The 15,208-nt window shown below is 56.7% G+C and overlaps 2 protein-coding genes across 7 annotated transcripts; both read left to right on the top strand.

The window, feature by feature from the left end:
• Positions 1-651: 651 nt before the first annotated feature.
• On the top strand, positions 652-5,964 carry PPM1J (protein phosphatase, Mg2+/Mn2+ dependent 1J). 5 transcript variants are annotated; one of them, XM_044749332.2, is made up of 11 exons: positions 660-1,028; positions 2,368-2,482; positions 2,955-3,065; positions 3,165-3,242; positions 3,531-3,643; positions 3,920-4,004; positions 4,582-4,700; positions 4,903-4,966; positions 5,123-5,230; positions 5,344-5,495; positions 5,644-5,964. In XM_044749332.2, the coding sequence occupies exons 1-11, from the start codon at positions 703-705 to the stop codon at positions 5,789-5,791; spliced, it is 1,419 nt and encodes a 472-aa protein (XP_044605267.1). In that variant the 5' UTR covers positions 660-702; the 3' UTR covers positions 5,792-5,964. The 5 variants fall into 5 exon arrangements, with proteins under 5 accessions (XP_014692697.1, XP_044605267.1, XP_044605266.1 ...); XM_044749331.2 differs by having other exon boundaries at positions 2,940-3,065; XM_014837211.3 differs by having other exon boundaries at positions 652-1,028; positions 2,955-3,242.
• Positions 5,965-8,584: 2,620 nt separating this feature from the next.
• Positions 8,585-15,041, top strand: RHOC (ras homolog family member C). 2 transcript variants are annotated; one of them, XM_014837222.3, is made up of 5 exons: positions 8,585-8,741; positions 12,209-12,366; positions 12,925-13,045; positions 13,381-13,511; positions 14,427-15,041. In XM_014837222.3, the coding sequence occupies exons 2-5, from the start codon at positions 12,211-12,213 to the stop codon at positions 14,598-14,600; spliced, it is 582 nt and encodes a 193-aa protein (XP_014692708.1). In that variant the 5' UTR covers positions 8,585-8,741; positions 12,209-12,210; the 3' UTR covers positions 14,601-15,041. The 2 variants fall into 2 exon arrangements, with proteins under 2 accessions (XP_014692708.1, XP_070343150.1); XM_070487049.1 differs by lacking the exon at positions 8,585-8,741 and adding an exon at positions 10,543-10,669.
• The last annotated feature ends 167 nt before the right edge of the window (positions 15,042-15,208 follow it).

The following is a 15,208-nucleotide window of genomic DNA, read 5'->3' as shown; positions in this document are numbered from 1 at the left end:
GTGGGGGGAGACTGGCTCCTGAGAAAGAAAGTGGAGTCGAACTGGTAACCGCTCTCCCACATCTAGAGGTGGTCTTCACCGGGAACACCGCCGACAGGGGCCCAGGACCTTACCTCCGCTCCCTAATTCAGGGTGGTGGCTCCAGCCTGGGTTGTTACAACTCCCATCCCCCGCACTCCCGCACCCAGCACCAGCTCGCTCGCCCTCACTCTCTCTCCAGCAGCCCCAGCCAGAGGTGTGGTCACACCAGGTGCTTCACACTCAGCGGTCGCCGAGGCGGCTGGTTTCGCTGTGAGGTCATCAGCTCCATCACCCTCTGGGTGGGCTGGCCACAACGAACCGAGGGGCGAGGGGACACCACTCTCCCGTCACAATGGGGAAGTTCTAGCTGATTCTAATCCAGAGCACGACTGAAATAGGGTTTCCTTCTCTCCGTCCCCTTCCAACAACAGCAGACCCTTCCTCCCCAAAGAAGCTGAGGCAGGGCGAAGCCGGAACGGGGAGGGGAAGAGGCCGCGAGCCGGCTGGGCGGCTCCTGGGGTGGCCCGAAGCGGGAGGAAGTTTTGCCGGGGACCGGCCCTGCGCGGCGCGAGCCAATGGCAGCGGAGAACCGGCAGGACCGAGCACCGCCCACCGCCGGCCCTAGGGGGCGGGGCCTGCCCAGGGGCGGGGCCACGGCCGAGGGCGGGGCAGGGAGGCAGCATGCTAAACCGGGTGCGCTCGGCCGTGGCGCACCTGGTGAGCTCCGGGGGCGCCCCGCCTCCGCGCCCCAAGTCGCCGGACCTACCCAACGCGACCTCCGCGCTGCCCGCCGCCCCTCCAGAAAAGCCCAGGAGCCCTCCGGCAAGGAGTAGGGGCGGGAGCGCGGCGCCCGCGAAGACAGTAGAGGCTCGAGCGAGCTTCTCCAGACCGACCTTTCTGCAGCTGAGCCCAGGGGGGCTGCGACGCGCCGACGACCACGCTGGCCGGGCCGTGCAAAGCCCTCCGGACACTGGCCGTCGCCTGCCCTGGAGCACAGGCTACGCCGAGTGAGCGCCCCCAGGGGCTCCCTAACTGGGGTGGCAACCTCACCCCTACCCCCTCCCCACCTCAGCATCTCGAGCCCTGGGATGCGTTCCCCTCGCCGCGCTCCGTGCCAGGAGTTTCGTTTTCCCAGGACCTTTGCAGTCCTCTGGGCTTTGAGCCGCACCCCCTCCCAGCCCTTTCTCAAGTCGGGTGCAGCCTTCCTCAGGACCTTCCAGCTCGTTGACTACCCTCATCCGCGCAGCCTCGGGACCTTCTTCCCTCCCGGAGCCCGAGGGTGGAGGGCCAGAGAAGGATGAGTTGGCCAGTTCTCGGTCTTGGCCCTGTCGTTTAATGGCTGAGGGAGGAGGGGTTTCAAGGAGCTGGGGGTCCCTTTTAATAGGGCAGATGGCGGCTAGGAAGACTCGCTCCTGGACTTCCCGACCCCAGCGCCCCAGTTCCCTGTTCCTCTTACCGTTCCCCTCCCCCTCCACACCCAGAAATAGCCCGCGACACCAGGCGGCCGCAGTCTTCCCCAGGGACGGGGGAGGGGGCCGCCCGGGGAAGCGGGAGGGTCCCCTTTGAACGCCCCTCGGCGGGTGAACTTGCGCTGGCCAGGCGAGGAAGTGGATCCCCGGCCCGGAGCGGTCGGAGTGGCGGGAGCAGCCGGCTTGCTCCCAGACTGCGTGTATTTTTAATGCATCTGCTGGGAAAGCAGAGCACTGAGAGATGGGGCCGCTGAGGTCGCTGAGGGTGGTGGCTGGTGGGCCCGCGGCCCCACAAGCAGCTCTTTTAGCTTCCTATTTGGGAAGAATTGGTGGTTATGTGGCCGCTGCGCAGTCCAGGTGGGCTTCCTCCCCTACCCTATTTCGATTCCTCTTTCCCGATGTGGGCTGGAACACTTCCTCATTGCCAAAGCAGCAAAAACTTTCACTGAATGGTTTTACGATAAGGGTGGTCGTGCCCATGAGGGTGGGGTGCTGTGGACAAGGTACTAGAAGAGTTCTCTCGGGTTCAGGGTGGGGTGTAGGGTCTTGGTAAAAGGAAGTAAAACCTCTTGCCCCCTATGCAGACCCTCCCCCAGCAGTATCCTTAGAGATGCCCCCCTTTGCCTGGGATGGGGGAACTGAGGCAGGCAGGTGCTGCTGCTCGTCTTTCTAGGAGACGGTAGGGCCTGCCACCCAGACAGTACTACTTGTGCCTTGCCCTGCCTCCCTTCTCCTCCTCCCTCTGGCCTGGATCCCAGGTGGCTGTGACCTTTCTCAACTTGGCCAGCAGGCCAGAGAGGGTGTGTGTGTCTAAGGTGGGGGTTATTCCAGGACCTGGTCTGGTGTCCAACCTGATGTGGTCACTCTGGCCTGGCAGGGTCATCAACGCTGGCAAGAGCCGGCACAATGAGGACCAGGCTTGCTGTGAAGTGGTGTATGTGGAAGGTCGGAGGAGTGTTTCCGGGGCACCGAGGGAGCCTAGCCGAGGCCAGGTAAGCCCCCACCCCTTTTCCTAGCCTCCAGAGACACAGTGACACTTCCTCAGGGATTCCAGGCATCTAGTTTTAAATCTGAGACATGTGGAAGACATACCTCCTAATTCACTGACTTTCCATCTTCTGGCATAGAACTTTTATCTGGCATTGATCAGTTATATTCTACCATGTCCGTATGAATGTTTAGTTTTCCACTTAAACTATAGATGCTTATGAATTTATGGATGTTTTAATTAATTACCAATACTTATTCTTATCTTTTATCCTCTGAGTTTGGTTTTTTGATGCTTTCCTTTCTCTGACACATAGTAGGCCTTTGGTGAATAAGTGAATAAATCTAATTTGCCTTTACTACCAGGCTCTGACCTCCTCTCTGATGTTTATAAGGATGTCCAGAGTCTTGCTGTTCTCCTGCATCACACATACACACACTCACAAACACACTCATCTCCAGCTTTTCCTCCACCAGGGACTCTGCTTCTACTACTGGGGCCTGTTTGATGGGCATGCAGGGGGCGGAGCTGCTGAAATGGCCTCCCGGCTTCTGCATCGCCACATTCGGGAGCAGCTAAAGGACCTGGTAGAGATACTCCAGGACCCCTCGCCACCTCCGCTCTGCCTCCCGTCCACCCCAGGGGCCCCCATTTCCTCTGATTCCTCTCACTTGGTTGGTCCTCAGTCCTGCTGGTCTTCGCAGAAGGAAGTGACCCATGAAAGCCTGGTAGTAGGAGCCATTGAGAATGCCTTCCAGCTCATGGTGAGTGGACAGTCTGGGCCAAGGGCCTGCTAAGCAGACACTCTGGTCAACTCTGTATGGGAGTCGGGTGGCCTGAGGGGGTGACCCCGGGGAATTCACAACACCTTTGAGAGCCTGAGCGGAGGCTAGTTCAGAGGGCAGGAGAAGGGGAAGTTATACCCATGTCTTCCCTCCTCTCTTTCAGTGTGGCTTGGCTGGGCCAGTTTATTTCTGCAGATGGAGGGTGGGTGGCTGTGTGCCTGGAACCTCCTCTTCATCCACCCCCTTTGACCCTTCCTCACGTGGCAGGATGAGCAGATGGCCCGGGAGCGGCGTGGCCACCAAGTGGAGGGGGGCTGCTGTGCACTGGTTGTGGTCTACTTGCTAGGCAAAGTGTATGTGGCCAATGCAGGTGACAGCAGGTATGGAGGGGGGACTTTGAAAATGGCTACAGGGGTCATACTCTCTGGGATGGGAGAATAGAAGAGAGTGAGGTGGCAGGTGCTAAAAATCATATTGGAGCGGGTCAGCAGGGATCACAGACATAGGGAAAGGCCTGAAATATCCACAAGGGGAGAAAATATAGGGGTCTGGGTGAGGGATCTTAAAGGTCATTATGGAGAGGGCCTAGTCTTTCTGGAATTCTCCATGAGGGGGCTGAGGAAAGCCAAGCCCAAACCTTTTCTTTTTCTGGGCAGAGCCATCATTGTCCGGAATGGTGAAATCATCCCAATGTCCCGGGAGTTCACCCCGGAGACTGAGCGCCAGCGTCTTCAGCTGCTTGTAAGTAGGAACCAACTCTCTACTCCCGTTCTCTGTTGAGTCTTTTACCTCTCTGTACCCTATGTCCCCAAGAACTCTCAAACTCCCACCACACAGACAGCTCCTTACTGGGAGCTTACTGGGAAGGCCGCTCTGCAAACTATGGAGGGCTGAGCTGGTGGAGGGTGCAGCAGGAAGTTCGTGGGCTGCTCCAGGGCTCCCACTGTGGCCCCAAGTGAGGAAGGAAGTGGACTCAGAGGATGGGGAAGGAAACAGCAAAGGCCCCTGAGAGGCAGTACAGCTTAGTGTTTTAAAGCACTGGCTCTGGAGCTCGACTGCTGGGGATTGAATCCAGGTTCAAGTACTTTGCTAATTGTGTGACCTTTGATAGTTCCCTTAATTTGCATCAATAGTTCCTGCTTTAGGGTTGTTGTGAGGATTAAATGAATTAATATATGTTAATATTAGAACAGTGCATGGCACATAGTAAACTCCTTTTAAGGGTCTGCTGTGATTAACATCATCTCTACACCAAGGTGTGCTGTAAGCCTAATGCCCCCCTGGCCCTTCTGCTCTCTCTGCCCACTCCCAACCCCAGGGCTTCCTGAAACCAGAGCTGCTGGGTGGTGAATTCACCCACCTTGAGTTTCCCCGCAGAGTTCAGCCCAAGGAGCTGGGGCAGAGGATGCTGTACAGGGACCAGAACATGACCGGCTGGTAACACTTCCCTCAGAGCTGGGGCCCGTTCCCATGGCAACACAACCAATCCCTCACCAGCAGCAAGGTGGAAGCCAGAGGCTGGACTAGGCTGGGAGCTGGGGGGATGTGGCCCTTCTAAGGGGTTTGTGTGAGGGGAGTGGCTCCTAGGGGAGAGGGGCTTTGATGCCTAGGTGATGCCTCTTCTACTCCCCCCTCCCAGGGCCTACAAAAAGATCGAGCTGGAGGATCTCAGGTTTCCTCTGGTCTGTGGGGAGGGCAAAAAGGTAAACTCCATGGTAGAGGTGGGAGAGGGCAAGAGGACCCACCACAACTTCTCTAGGGAGGTGGAGGTTCTACCTGAGGGTAGGGTTGGGAGGGGTCCTCAGTTTCAGAGAGTCGGGGAGAGGGCTATAGCAGCACCCCCTCCTCATTTCCTCTAGGCTCGAGTGATGGCCACCATCGGGGTGACCCGGGGCTTGGGAGACCACAACCTCAAGGTCTGCAGTTCCACCCTGCCCATCAAGCCCTTCCTCTCCTGCTTCCCTGAGGTGAGCCCTACGGGGGCCCCGAACCACACCTTCCCTCCTCTGGGGGTCTCAGGCTGGCTTTCACCCCAGGTCCCTTTATCCCCATGGTCCCTCTCCATCCTCTTTCCTACCAGGTGCGAGTGTATGACCTGACGCAGTATGAGCATTGCCCAGACGACGTGCTAGTCCTGGGAACAGATGGACTGTGGGATGTCACTAGTGACTGTGAGGTAGCCACCACGGTGGACAAGGTCCTGTCAGCCTATGAGCCCAATGACCCCAGCAGGTATGGGTTGTATGGCAGCAAGGGGATAACAGTGGGGAAGGAAGGGGTGGGGCAAGGGAAGCAATGCTCGGGGACCCACATCAGGGCCTGCGTGTCTATCTTCCTGTATACATGTTGGTACATGAATGTGCACATATGCTCCTGGCAGGTACACAGCTCTGGCCCAAGCTCTGGTCCTGGGGGCCCGGGGCACCCCCCGGGATCGTGGCTGGCGTCTCCCCAACAACAAGCTGGGTTCCGGGGATGACATCTCGGTCTTCGTCATCCCCCTGGGAGGGCCAGGCAGTTACTCCTGAGGGGCTCAGCCCTGACCCTCCTATCACCGTGCCAGCCTCTCCATGTTTACCCCTCTTCCAGCGCAAATTCTGAAGTTGTCTCCCTGACCTTCTTTAGCGGCAAATTAACTGAAGAAGGGGTGTCAGTTAGATCCAAAATTATAGCTATTGGTAAATAAATCAGATGGATAAAGGTCTGTGTCTTCCTTTATTTTGACTTGAAACCAAAAGGTAAGGAAAAGCTCTTTGGGGTAGTGGAAAGAACAGCAGAAAAGTCCTGAAAATGTAGTGTTCCCAGGTTCTTTCTTCCACCCTCTGCCCTTCCGACTCCACACACACTCATCCACTTCTGTGGCTTCACTCCACCTGCTGGTGTTTTCCAAATCAGGGTGTCTAGCCCAGATCTGTCCTGAGCTTTAGACCCACATATCCCAGTCATCTCCCAAACATCTCCTAGACATCCCACAGGCACTTCAGCTCAACATACCTCAAACTGAATTCATCATTTGCCTCACAAACATGTTCCTTGTCCTGGTTCATCATCTCGCTGGGCACCAGCTCAGCTGCTTTAGAAATCTTGGAGTTGTTCACCTTTGGCTTCCATCTCTTCCTCATCAAGCTAATCAATCACTAAGTATTGTTGATTATATATTTAAAAATATATTGCATATTTGTCCACATATCTCCACCTCCACTGTCATTACCTTAGTTCTTTACTACAGCAGCCTCCTAACTCATCTCCCGGCTCTGTCTCCAGGCCACCCTCCTGCGTCCCCCAGTATGCCAGGGACACAGCAGTTGGGGTGACCTTTCCACAGTGTGAATCTGAGTTGGTTATTTCCCTGAGAGAACATTACAGTGGCTCCTTACTGCACCTACACCAAAATCGACACTCAACTCTTGAGCATGGCATATAAGGACCTTCATGATCTGGCCACTGCTTCCTTCTCCCACCCCCTCTTTCACCACCACCACCACCTTCCTGGGGTTTCAGTAACTCTGTGGGCCTCTAGTAGCTCCAACTCATTTAAAGTCTACTGATCAGCTTATCTTGAACACTTCACCTGCCTTCCATGACTGGGTATCCCACAGCCCACAGGCCCCACTACAGCAACTGCCTCCTGTATTATGACTATCTATGTGAGGAGTTGGTGGGAGCAGCATCTAAGAGCAGGGGCTCCAGAGTCCTGCTGTCTGGGTTCTGGTGCCAGACTCAACACTAGCTCTGTAACCTCCCTGAGCCTCAATTTGCTTCAGTAAAGTGGAGATAACTAACAGGACTACCTATAGGGTTGCTGTAAGGTCTAAAGTAATTCATGTGTGTAGAGCCAAGTCCAGGTATTAAGGGTTCGGTAACTGTCAGCTAGCTTTAAGATATCTGTATTCCGAATTTAGGCTAAGTTCTTTGAAGGCAAAAATCGATCTGAACTGAGCACACAGCTCTCAGTTCACACTCAATAAATGTTTTTTTTTTAAAAAGATTTTATTTTATTTTCTTCCTTTTTCCTCCCCATAAGCCCCCTGGTACATAGTTATGCATTTTTAGTTGTGGATCCTTCTAGTTGTGGCATGTGGGATGCCACCTCAGCATGGCTTCATGAGCGGTGCCATGTCCACGCCCAGGATCTGAACCGGTGAAACCCTGGGCTGCCAAAGCAGAGCGCGCGAACTTAACCACTCGGCCACGGGGCTGGCCTCTCGATAAATGTTAACTGAGCAAGTTAAGGGGCCTGGGGACCAGACTGCTCTAGACCTGTTTCCTCATTTATCAAACGTGTGGGTTGCACTTCATATCTTTAAAGTATGACTTCTACGACTTCTAACATTCATTCATTCAGAGGGTAATTGTTGAAAAGTGATTATGTGCCATCCACTGTGTTAGGTGGTGGGAAGAGCCAGGCCGGAGGAGCACGGGGGCCAGCAGGAGGGATCACTGCCGTTAGAGCCAGACAGGCTTGACTGTGTGAATTCTTACTCTGTCACAAATTGCCAAAATTTGGGCAAGCCACTTAACTTCTCTGAGCCTCAATTTTCTTACAGGCAAAAGGGGATGGGTATACTAAACCCAAACATCTAAGGGCTGAGCTATACAGTGTACGGAGCTAGCAAGCTGTTGGGAGACTTCCTCATCCTCTATCCACCTCCTCAGCCCCCTCACAGGGAAGGAGAGACACTTGTAGGTGAATACCCAATGGGACACATCAGACCAGGCTGTGTCTCTAGCAGCTGAGAAACAATACAGTGGGGGTGGGAACTGAATTCCCAGCTGGGGATATGGAAGGATTTCCAAGAGTGCCCTTTGAGGGCTACGTAGGAATTGGCTCATGGAATTTCCAGGCAGGGGGAAGGAAGGGGATTGTGAGGTGGAACCATGGCATGGGCCTCATAGGTTCCGAAAGGTCTTCAAGACGCGGGGATGACGTTCAGCTGTACTTACTCTTATTCTAGGAGCAGAGGGTGGGCATGTTCCGCAGGCCCCTCCCCGGGCGTCCCGGAGGCCGCCCTTTCCCAATCCCGCCTCCCGCGAAGTCCCAGGTGTTGTAGGCGCGGGTGGCCGGTTGGCCACCGGAGGGCAGCAGCGGCCCTCTCCTGACCCCACCCCGAGCGCCTCTCAACTTTCCCGACGCCGGTCCGCCCCTTGGGGCTGGAAGGCGGGGCAGAGGCACAGTCCTCGGGGGTCGCCCCCGCTCCCCCCCTCGCCTCGCCGCCCATCCTCCACAGTCCAGGCATCTCTGCTGACCCCAGGGGTCAGCCCCGCAGGTTCCACGGCCGGCGGCGGGAACAACCCTCGGCAGCCCCGGGCTGGGGCGGTGGGCGGGCGGAGCCAAGGCCCGCCCCCGGGCGGCCCTCCCCGCGGGCCCGCCCCTCTCCTCCCCTCCCTGCCGCCGCGCCGAAGGAGGGCGGGGCGGGCCCCTCGGGTCAATCTCAGCCTCCGGCACCGGCCGCGCAGCTGGAGGCGGCCGAGCGGAAGGTACCCTGGGCCGGGGGTTGGTGGCAGCGGGCGTCCTGGGACCTCGTCCCCGGGCCAGCACTTTCCCCTTCTCTGCTGAGCGGGAGCCCGGGGCGCCGGCCGGGGAGGGGGCTTTGGCCAAAGCGCGGGCCGTCCTCCCTCCTCCCGGTTGCCGGTGTCTGGCCTGTGCGGGGTCAGGCTGGCTGGGCCCCTCCCTGGGCTGCAGTGGGGCACCCCCGGGAACTCCCCGCAGGGCCTCTCGCCTCTTGGTGTCCGAGCCGGAGTTCCTTCCCTTCCCCTCCCGGCTTCCCGGAACCTGCCCCGCCGGCGAGGGGTGAGGGGCGAGGGGGCAACTTGGGTCTCCGCGACGGAGTCCCAGCCTAGCTCCCAGGCCGGGCGGCCCGAGGTGGACCTCGGTGGGGTGTGGGTCTGGGCCCCAGTCCGAGTGTAGGTGGGAATTCCCCCGGGCCAGGCCGGTGGAATGGCGGGAATAGGGGCGGGGTGTGACCATTGGGGGCTGCCACCGCTCGGCGGGATCTGGACGCCGCCCTAGACGGTTCCTGGAGCCTGCCTGGGGTGGGAGGTAGGGGGGACTGGGGAAGATCCAGCTCCTCCGTTCATGTGTGTCCTCCCAGCCCTCTCCGTCACACTCCCCAACCTGGCTAAAAAGATTATCCTAGGGGTTTGGGCTGGCGCACCCGACGCTGAGTCCTGCCCTAACTTGTGGTTTTCAAGTTGAAGGGAAAGTATCTGATTCCTTCCCTAGACCCTAGGGGTGGTGGGCAAGGTACAGTGGACCCCTGGGTCATCTGGAAATCTAGAGAATGATTGAGGAAAGGGTGGCTGTCTTGTCTCAGGGAAGTGTCTTATCTCTGGGAAGGCCCCCGGAGTTCCAGGCTCCATTCCAGGCCCTGTGTGGGGTTTCGTTGCCCCTCTTAGGGTCAGTGGGGCAGTTCCTCTGAGGCTGTTTCTCACAGGGAGCTGTTGTGCTTGCCATCTTGGCCTTGGGCCTAGTGGCCGGGCCTGGCCTGGCCTGGCCTGGGCTAGCTTCTCCTCTGGCTCAACCAGAGCCTGAAGGGAAAGTCTTCTAATTGAGCTGGGGGGCTCCAGGTCACTGAATGCATGCCCTTGCCCCTGAGTTCTGGCCTGTGCCTCGCACGGTCTGGTGCCACCTAAACTGCCCTGCTGGGGGAGAGCAGTGGCATGAGCATACCTAAGCAACTGGTATTCATCCTCCACCGACACTGCCTGTCCCAGGTTGGGGCTCTCCCCACCTGTTTTCACACAGCTAGACCAGTGGAACTGGTGGGAGTGGGTGGGGGGAGTTGGTCACCTGGGTAGGATTTCCAGGGATCCCCTTTTTGAAGGATGGTTTCCATTTTCGGAAGGGACCTGCTGGCATGGTGAATGTCTTCTTGCTTGTTTTTTGGGGTATCGGGGAGAGTCCCTTTTGTGGTGGGGAGAGTGTGGCTGTGTACTCTCAACTCCTATAAATTCTCTCTGACTCATATCCACTTCCCCTCATCCCAGTTTTCTGTGTGTGTGTGTGCACTTGTGTGTAGGGGAGGGAAGCCACCCAGGATCCCACTGTTGAAGAGAGCTAGCCTTAGGCTGGAGTATTCACTTCCTAAAAGGCAGATGGAGGCAGGGGTGAGGTAGTGGTGGTATGTGGGGAGTAAAGGAGTTCAGCCCAGTTTGACAGGATGTGGGACTGAGAGAAAAAGCCAGGGTTGGGGCAGAGATCGGGTTACCATCCCTTTCTTTCTTAAGTACTCCCTGTCTGGTTGGTGCTGGAACTGGCCCTCATTTGTCTCTTTTTTGGGGCTCCTCCCAGCTCAGGCTCTAGCCCCCTCCCCCTTCCCAACAGCCTCGACTTCATCTCCACTCCAGAGCCCGCCCTCTCTTCCTCCCCAGCCGGCCGTGGGCCTGGGAACTTCAACCGACTGGAGGTCAGCTCCTCTCCCCAGGGAAGGAGGAAGTGAGGCTCAGCTTAGGGGCAGGGAAGCTGGGAAGGTGTGATGAACTGTGCAGATGCTCATTCCTGAGTGTTGGGGGCGGGGGACACATGGAAACCCCGGGAAGCTGACTCCTTGCCCTGAGTCACGGGGAGGGGTGGGCAGGGCCTTGGGGTGAGCTGGACAGAGGGGAGGAAGGGAGTGGGTGGAGGTGTTTCCCTAGTGGATTATTCTCAGTCACTCTGCTGTGGTGGATGAGTGGCTCCCTACAGTGTGGTCATTGTCCCCTGCCTCGGGCTGAGTGACCCAGTGTTGCTGCCAGGCCCAGGAGGAAGGGGGGAGGAAGGCAGGCTGCCCGAATGTGGGCTGTGGGCACTGCTGGGACTGAGCCTCCTTTGTGTCACTTGGGGCTTTGGGGACCAGTTTTGGGTGGGCCAGAGAAGCCGGCTGGCTGCTGCCACTGCCCTCTGTCTGGGATTCCCTCCCTCTGCTCTCCGTCCCACCTCTGGGGTGATATGTAGAAAAGGCAACAGACTTTCGAGTCACACAGCCCTGCTTTGAGTGCTGTCCCTGCCACGACTCTGAGCATGTCTTAACCTCACTGTGCCTCACTCCTAGTTTCTCAAAATGGGAAGCGCACCATCTCTCTTCCAGGCTTCTGGGGACGGCGAGAGATGATTTTTGTCAAAATGCCCAACACAGTGCCTGGCACCTAGTGCCTGGATAACTATTCTTTTCCTTACCCGCCACTCTCATAGCTGGGTCTGCTAGCTGTGGTCTTGGAGAGGGACTCCTCATTTGTGACTGGGCAGGCATGACTAGTGTCGAGTGAGGGACAGTGTGTTCTAGATTGGACCTCAGCCATTATTAAAGTTTAAAAGTATCAAATTCCTGGTAACAAATGAAATCTGACTTGAAACCCTGATATGGACAGTTAGGCGCCACATAATGATGTTTTGGTCAATAGCGGACCACATATATGACGGTGGTCCCATGAGATTAGTACCACATAGCCCAGGTGTGTAGGAGGCTGTGTCATCTAGGTACACACCAGCTAGAGTGTGAGTACACTCTGATGCTTGCCCAACGACGAAATCGCCTGACGACGCATTTCTCAGAATGCATCCCCTTGTTAAGTGACGCATGGCTGTATAGCAGATAAAAGCTGACTCTTCTGGACTTGTCCCTGATCCCTGAGCACCCCTCTGGGTGTCCAGGGTCCCACAGTTGGTGGATAGGTTGGATAAGAACTCATGTTTTCTTGGCTCCCAGGTGGGTGGTTCTTCCACCTCCCACTTCTGTATTCTGACCTGTTGGGGAGACCTGTCCCTGACCCCGAGATTAGGAATTTCAAGCTTAGTTGCCTGAACAGTTGGTTCTTGGCCAGAACATGCCTGAACAGGTCCCTTTTGCCTCCCTTCCCTCCTTTGCTGGATGCGTCAGTTTCCAGGGAGGTCTTGGGGGCCGCAGAGGTGTTTTTGGATTTGTTGGCTTTTCCCAAAATGTCCATTGCCTTTTCCCTGCCATCCCCAGCCATGGCTGCGATCCGAAAGAAGCTGGTGATTGTGGGGGATGGGGCCTGTGGGAAGACTTGCCTCCTCATCGTCTTCAGCAAGGATCAGTTCCCAGAGGTCTACGTCCCTACTGTCTTTGAGAACTACATCGCAGACATAGAGGTGGACGGCAAGCAGGTGAGGCGAAGAGCCCCTTCCTGTCTCACCTTGGGACCCCGCCCCTGCCACTTCTGGACCGGGCATGTCCTTCCTCATCACCTACCTAGTGCTTGCTCCACTCTCCCTGCTGGAACCAGTACAAGTTAGGAAGTGGAACTGCAGTCTTGGGACATCTAGATACACCTGGCTCTCTACACACTGGCTCTGTAATCTGGGCCCAGCCCCCTTGCCTCTGAGCTTAAGCGCCTTGACTGCAAAGTAGGGACAATGAAGGAGAGTAAGGCCTCCTTCAAAGGTTTTTCTGAGAATTAAGTAAAACAGTGGTGCTCACAATGACAACTGTGCCATCGCAGACTTTGCCATTGCACAAACTGCACAAAGATCAAGCACTGATGTCTCAGTATTTTAAAAAACTCACGTAATTTATGTCGTGTGACAGTCATTAGCACTATCCCTGGCACGTAGAGGGTGCTCAATAGATGTCCAGTAAGCCTGAAGGGCCAGTGGTTTGAGCTGGGTGGGAGGCTGGGGGTGTAACTGGGGCCCTCAGACCGCTGCTCGCTGGCCCTGTGTCAGGTGGAGCTGGCTCTGTGGGACACAGCAGGGCAGGAAGACTATGATCGCCTGCGGCCTCTCTCCTACCCAGACACGGACGTCATCCTCATGTGCTTCTCCATTGACAGCCCCGACAGCCTGGGTGAGGTGGGGCTGAAGGCACTGGAGGGAGGGAATCGAGAACCCCTTGGGATCAACCAACCAGAGGTATCCCTTGCCTTGGCTCATTTCAGCCGTCCTCAGAGGCGAAGGCTGTGTGGGAGCAGGGAGGGGGCTGTCAGCCTCCTTCACTGCAACTCTGGCCCTTGGGAAGGCTCAGAGGGTACTGTGGGGGGGGTGAGGTATTGAGCTGTGAAAGGGACTTTCATGCTGAATAGCCTCTAAGACTGCTAGGGGGAGACAAGGTGGCCCCCCTTCCCTCAGGAGCTTTCTAGCTTGAGAGGAGGGACCAACGTCTTTTCGGACACATCTCTGCAGAGAACATTCCTGAGAAATGGACCCCGGAGGTGAAGCACTTCTGCCCCAATGTGCCCATCATCCTAGTGGGGAATAAGAAGGACCTGAGGCAAGATGAGCATACCAGGAGAGAGCTGGCCAAGATGAAGCAGGTGGGTGGGGCTGCCAGGCCAGGAGCCCTGGTGGGAAAGTGTTCTCTGAGGGGTTGTAGGCTGGGAAAGGGAGCCCGCTCTCTGGCTGACTGCCCTGTGCTAGGGGGGATGGTGGTATCCACCTCCTACTCCTTGTAGTCTGCACCCTGGTGAGGAAGAGCCAGAAGGGCCCTAGTGCCTGACCCAGTATCTGATGCAGTTGTCACAGAGTGGTTTGTCTAAGGCCACTGGCATTCTAATTTATTCATCTGTTGTCCATTCTGTTTGGACTTGGGGCTGTTCAGTCAGATGAGGAAGTCCCTTTCCTCAGGGAGACAGCTTCTCATCAGATGGTTCCCTTGGGGTGTGCAGGGCACGCCCTCCCAGCACACCTGGGGAGGTGTGGCCTGACGTGCATGTGGGAGGGCGGGCATTATTTTAAGTGGCTGGGAGAAAGGCCCAGAGGGAGGGAGATGGCTTATTTGGGCACCTGGTACATGGGTCTCTAACCAGAAGATGAGTGTTTATTAGAGAAAGCTGCCAGGATAAGGAATATAGACGATCCTGCGAGGACAGTCATGGCAAGGTTTTAAACTGGGCACAGACACAGTCAGGTCTGCTTGTTAAAATTATTCTGGCAGCCACAGAAGATGGATTGGGAAGGAGAATGGAGGTGGGGGGGGGGTCGGTTAGGAGATGCCAGATCCTCATTCAGGCATGAGAACGGCACACTGTTGGGTATAGGGCTGCTGGAGAGAATTTTCAATGTAACTGTGACTCTTGAGTGCCTCCCTAAAGCCGCCCAGGGTGGCTAGGGTTTGGGTGCTTTGTGCGGTCAGGGCTAGAGGAGATATTTTAGTTACACTTATAGTTGAGGTGGTCAGAGGTGCACCTAGCTACCAGCTTCCTTTGACCTCTCACCTTCCGTCTTCCCAGGAGCCGGTTCGATCCGAGGAAGGCCGGGACATGGCGAACCGGATCAGTGCCTTTGGCTACCTCGAGTGCTCAGCCAAGACCAAGGAGGGGGTGCGGGAGGTATTCGAGATGGCCACTAGGGCTGGCCTCCAGGTCCGCAAGAATAAGCGCCGGAGGGGATGTCCCATCCTCTGAGATGCCCAAGGCTTCCCCTACTTCCCCGCTCTCTTCACAGGGGTACAGAAACTACCCACCCCCCAGCCCCATCATCTTAGGGCTCCATGCCCAAGGTTCCCTTCTTCAGTTCCTCCAGCCCCAGGACTGCATTGATTTCTGGTGGTGTAGACCGCCCTCCCTCCCATCTCTGGGAACCTACGGCTATGCCCTGTCCTTCCAGAGTAGAGTCCTTCCTCCTGCTGCCTCAGTCCAGGGGTGGGGCTTCTGATCCCTGATCCCTTTGGCCTTCCCCAGAGGATCATCACACACCAGCACTTTAGACACACCTGGCTCACAGAAGTGTCTGGGGTAGGGCACTGGGAGGGTGTAATCCCGAGCCCCTGGTGTTTCTGCTTTGGGCAGGGGCCTTGTCTCTGGCTATACTTAGTAGGGGGCATGAATAAAGGCCACAGGCTCCAACATGTGCGTAGCAGTTTCTTGTCTTTCTCTCCTGGTCCCTGTCTTGGCTGTGAGCCTGGAGTCCCATCTCTCCAAGTTGCTGGCCAGGCTAGCCCCCTGTCTGCAAAGGCAGGACTCCCGGGCAGAAGGGTGCAGTCTTGGAGGCAAGCATGAGGTCATGCCTGGCT

This window comes from Equus asinus, chromosome 16, assembly GCF_041296235.1.
Source record: "Equus asinus isolate D_3611 breed Donkey chromosome 16, EquAss-T2T_v2, whole genome shotgun sequence".
Classification (NCBI taxonomy): domain Eukaryota; kingdom Metazoa; phylum Chordata; class Mammalia; order Perissodactyla; family Equidae; genus Equus; species Equus asinus.
Note: the sequence above shows the minus strand (reverse complement) of the source record. Positions and strands in the feature narration are given on the sequence as shown.

Coding starts and splice junctions, on each gene's coding strand:
- PPM1J (XM_014837210.3), top strand. CDS start 703: ATGCTAAACCGGGTGCGCTCGGCCGTGGCGCACCTGGTGAGCTCCGGG. Junction 4,701..4,902: donor GACCAGAACATGACCGGCTG/GTAACACTTCCC, acceptor CCCCCCTCCCAG/GGCCTACAAAAAGATCGAGC. Junction 5,231..5,343: donor TCCTCTCCTGCTTCCCTGAG/GTGAGCCCTACG, acceptor CTTTCCTACCAG/GTGCGAGTGTATGACCTGAC.
- RHOC (XM_014837222.3), top strand. CDS start 12,211: ATGGCTGCGATCCGAAAGAAGCTGGTGATTGTGGGGGATGGGGCCTGT. Junction 12,367..12,924: donor TAGAGGTGGACGGCAAGCAG/GTGAGGCGAAGA, acceptor GCCCTGTGTCAG/GTGGAGCTGGCTCTGTGGGA. Junction 13,512..14,426: donor AGCTGGCCAAGATGAAGCAG/GTGGGTGGGGCT, acceptor CCGTCTTCCCAG/GAGCCGGTTCGATCCGAGGA.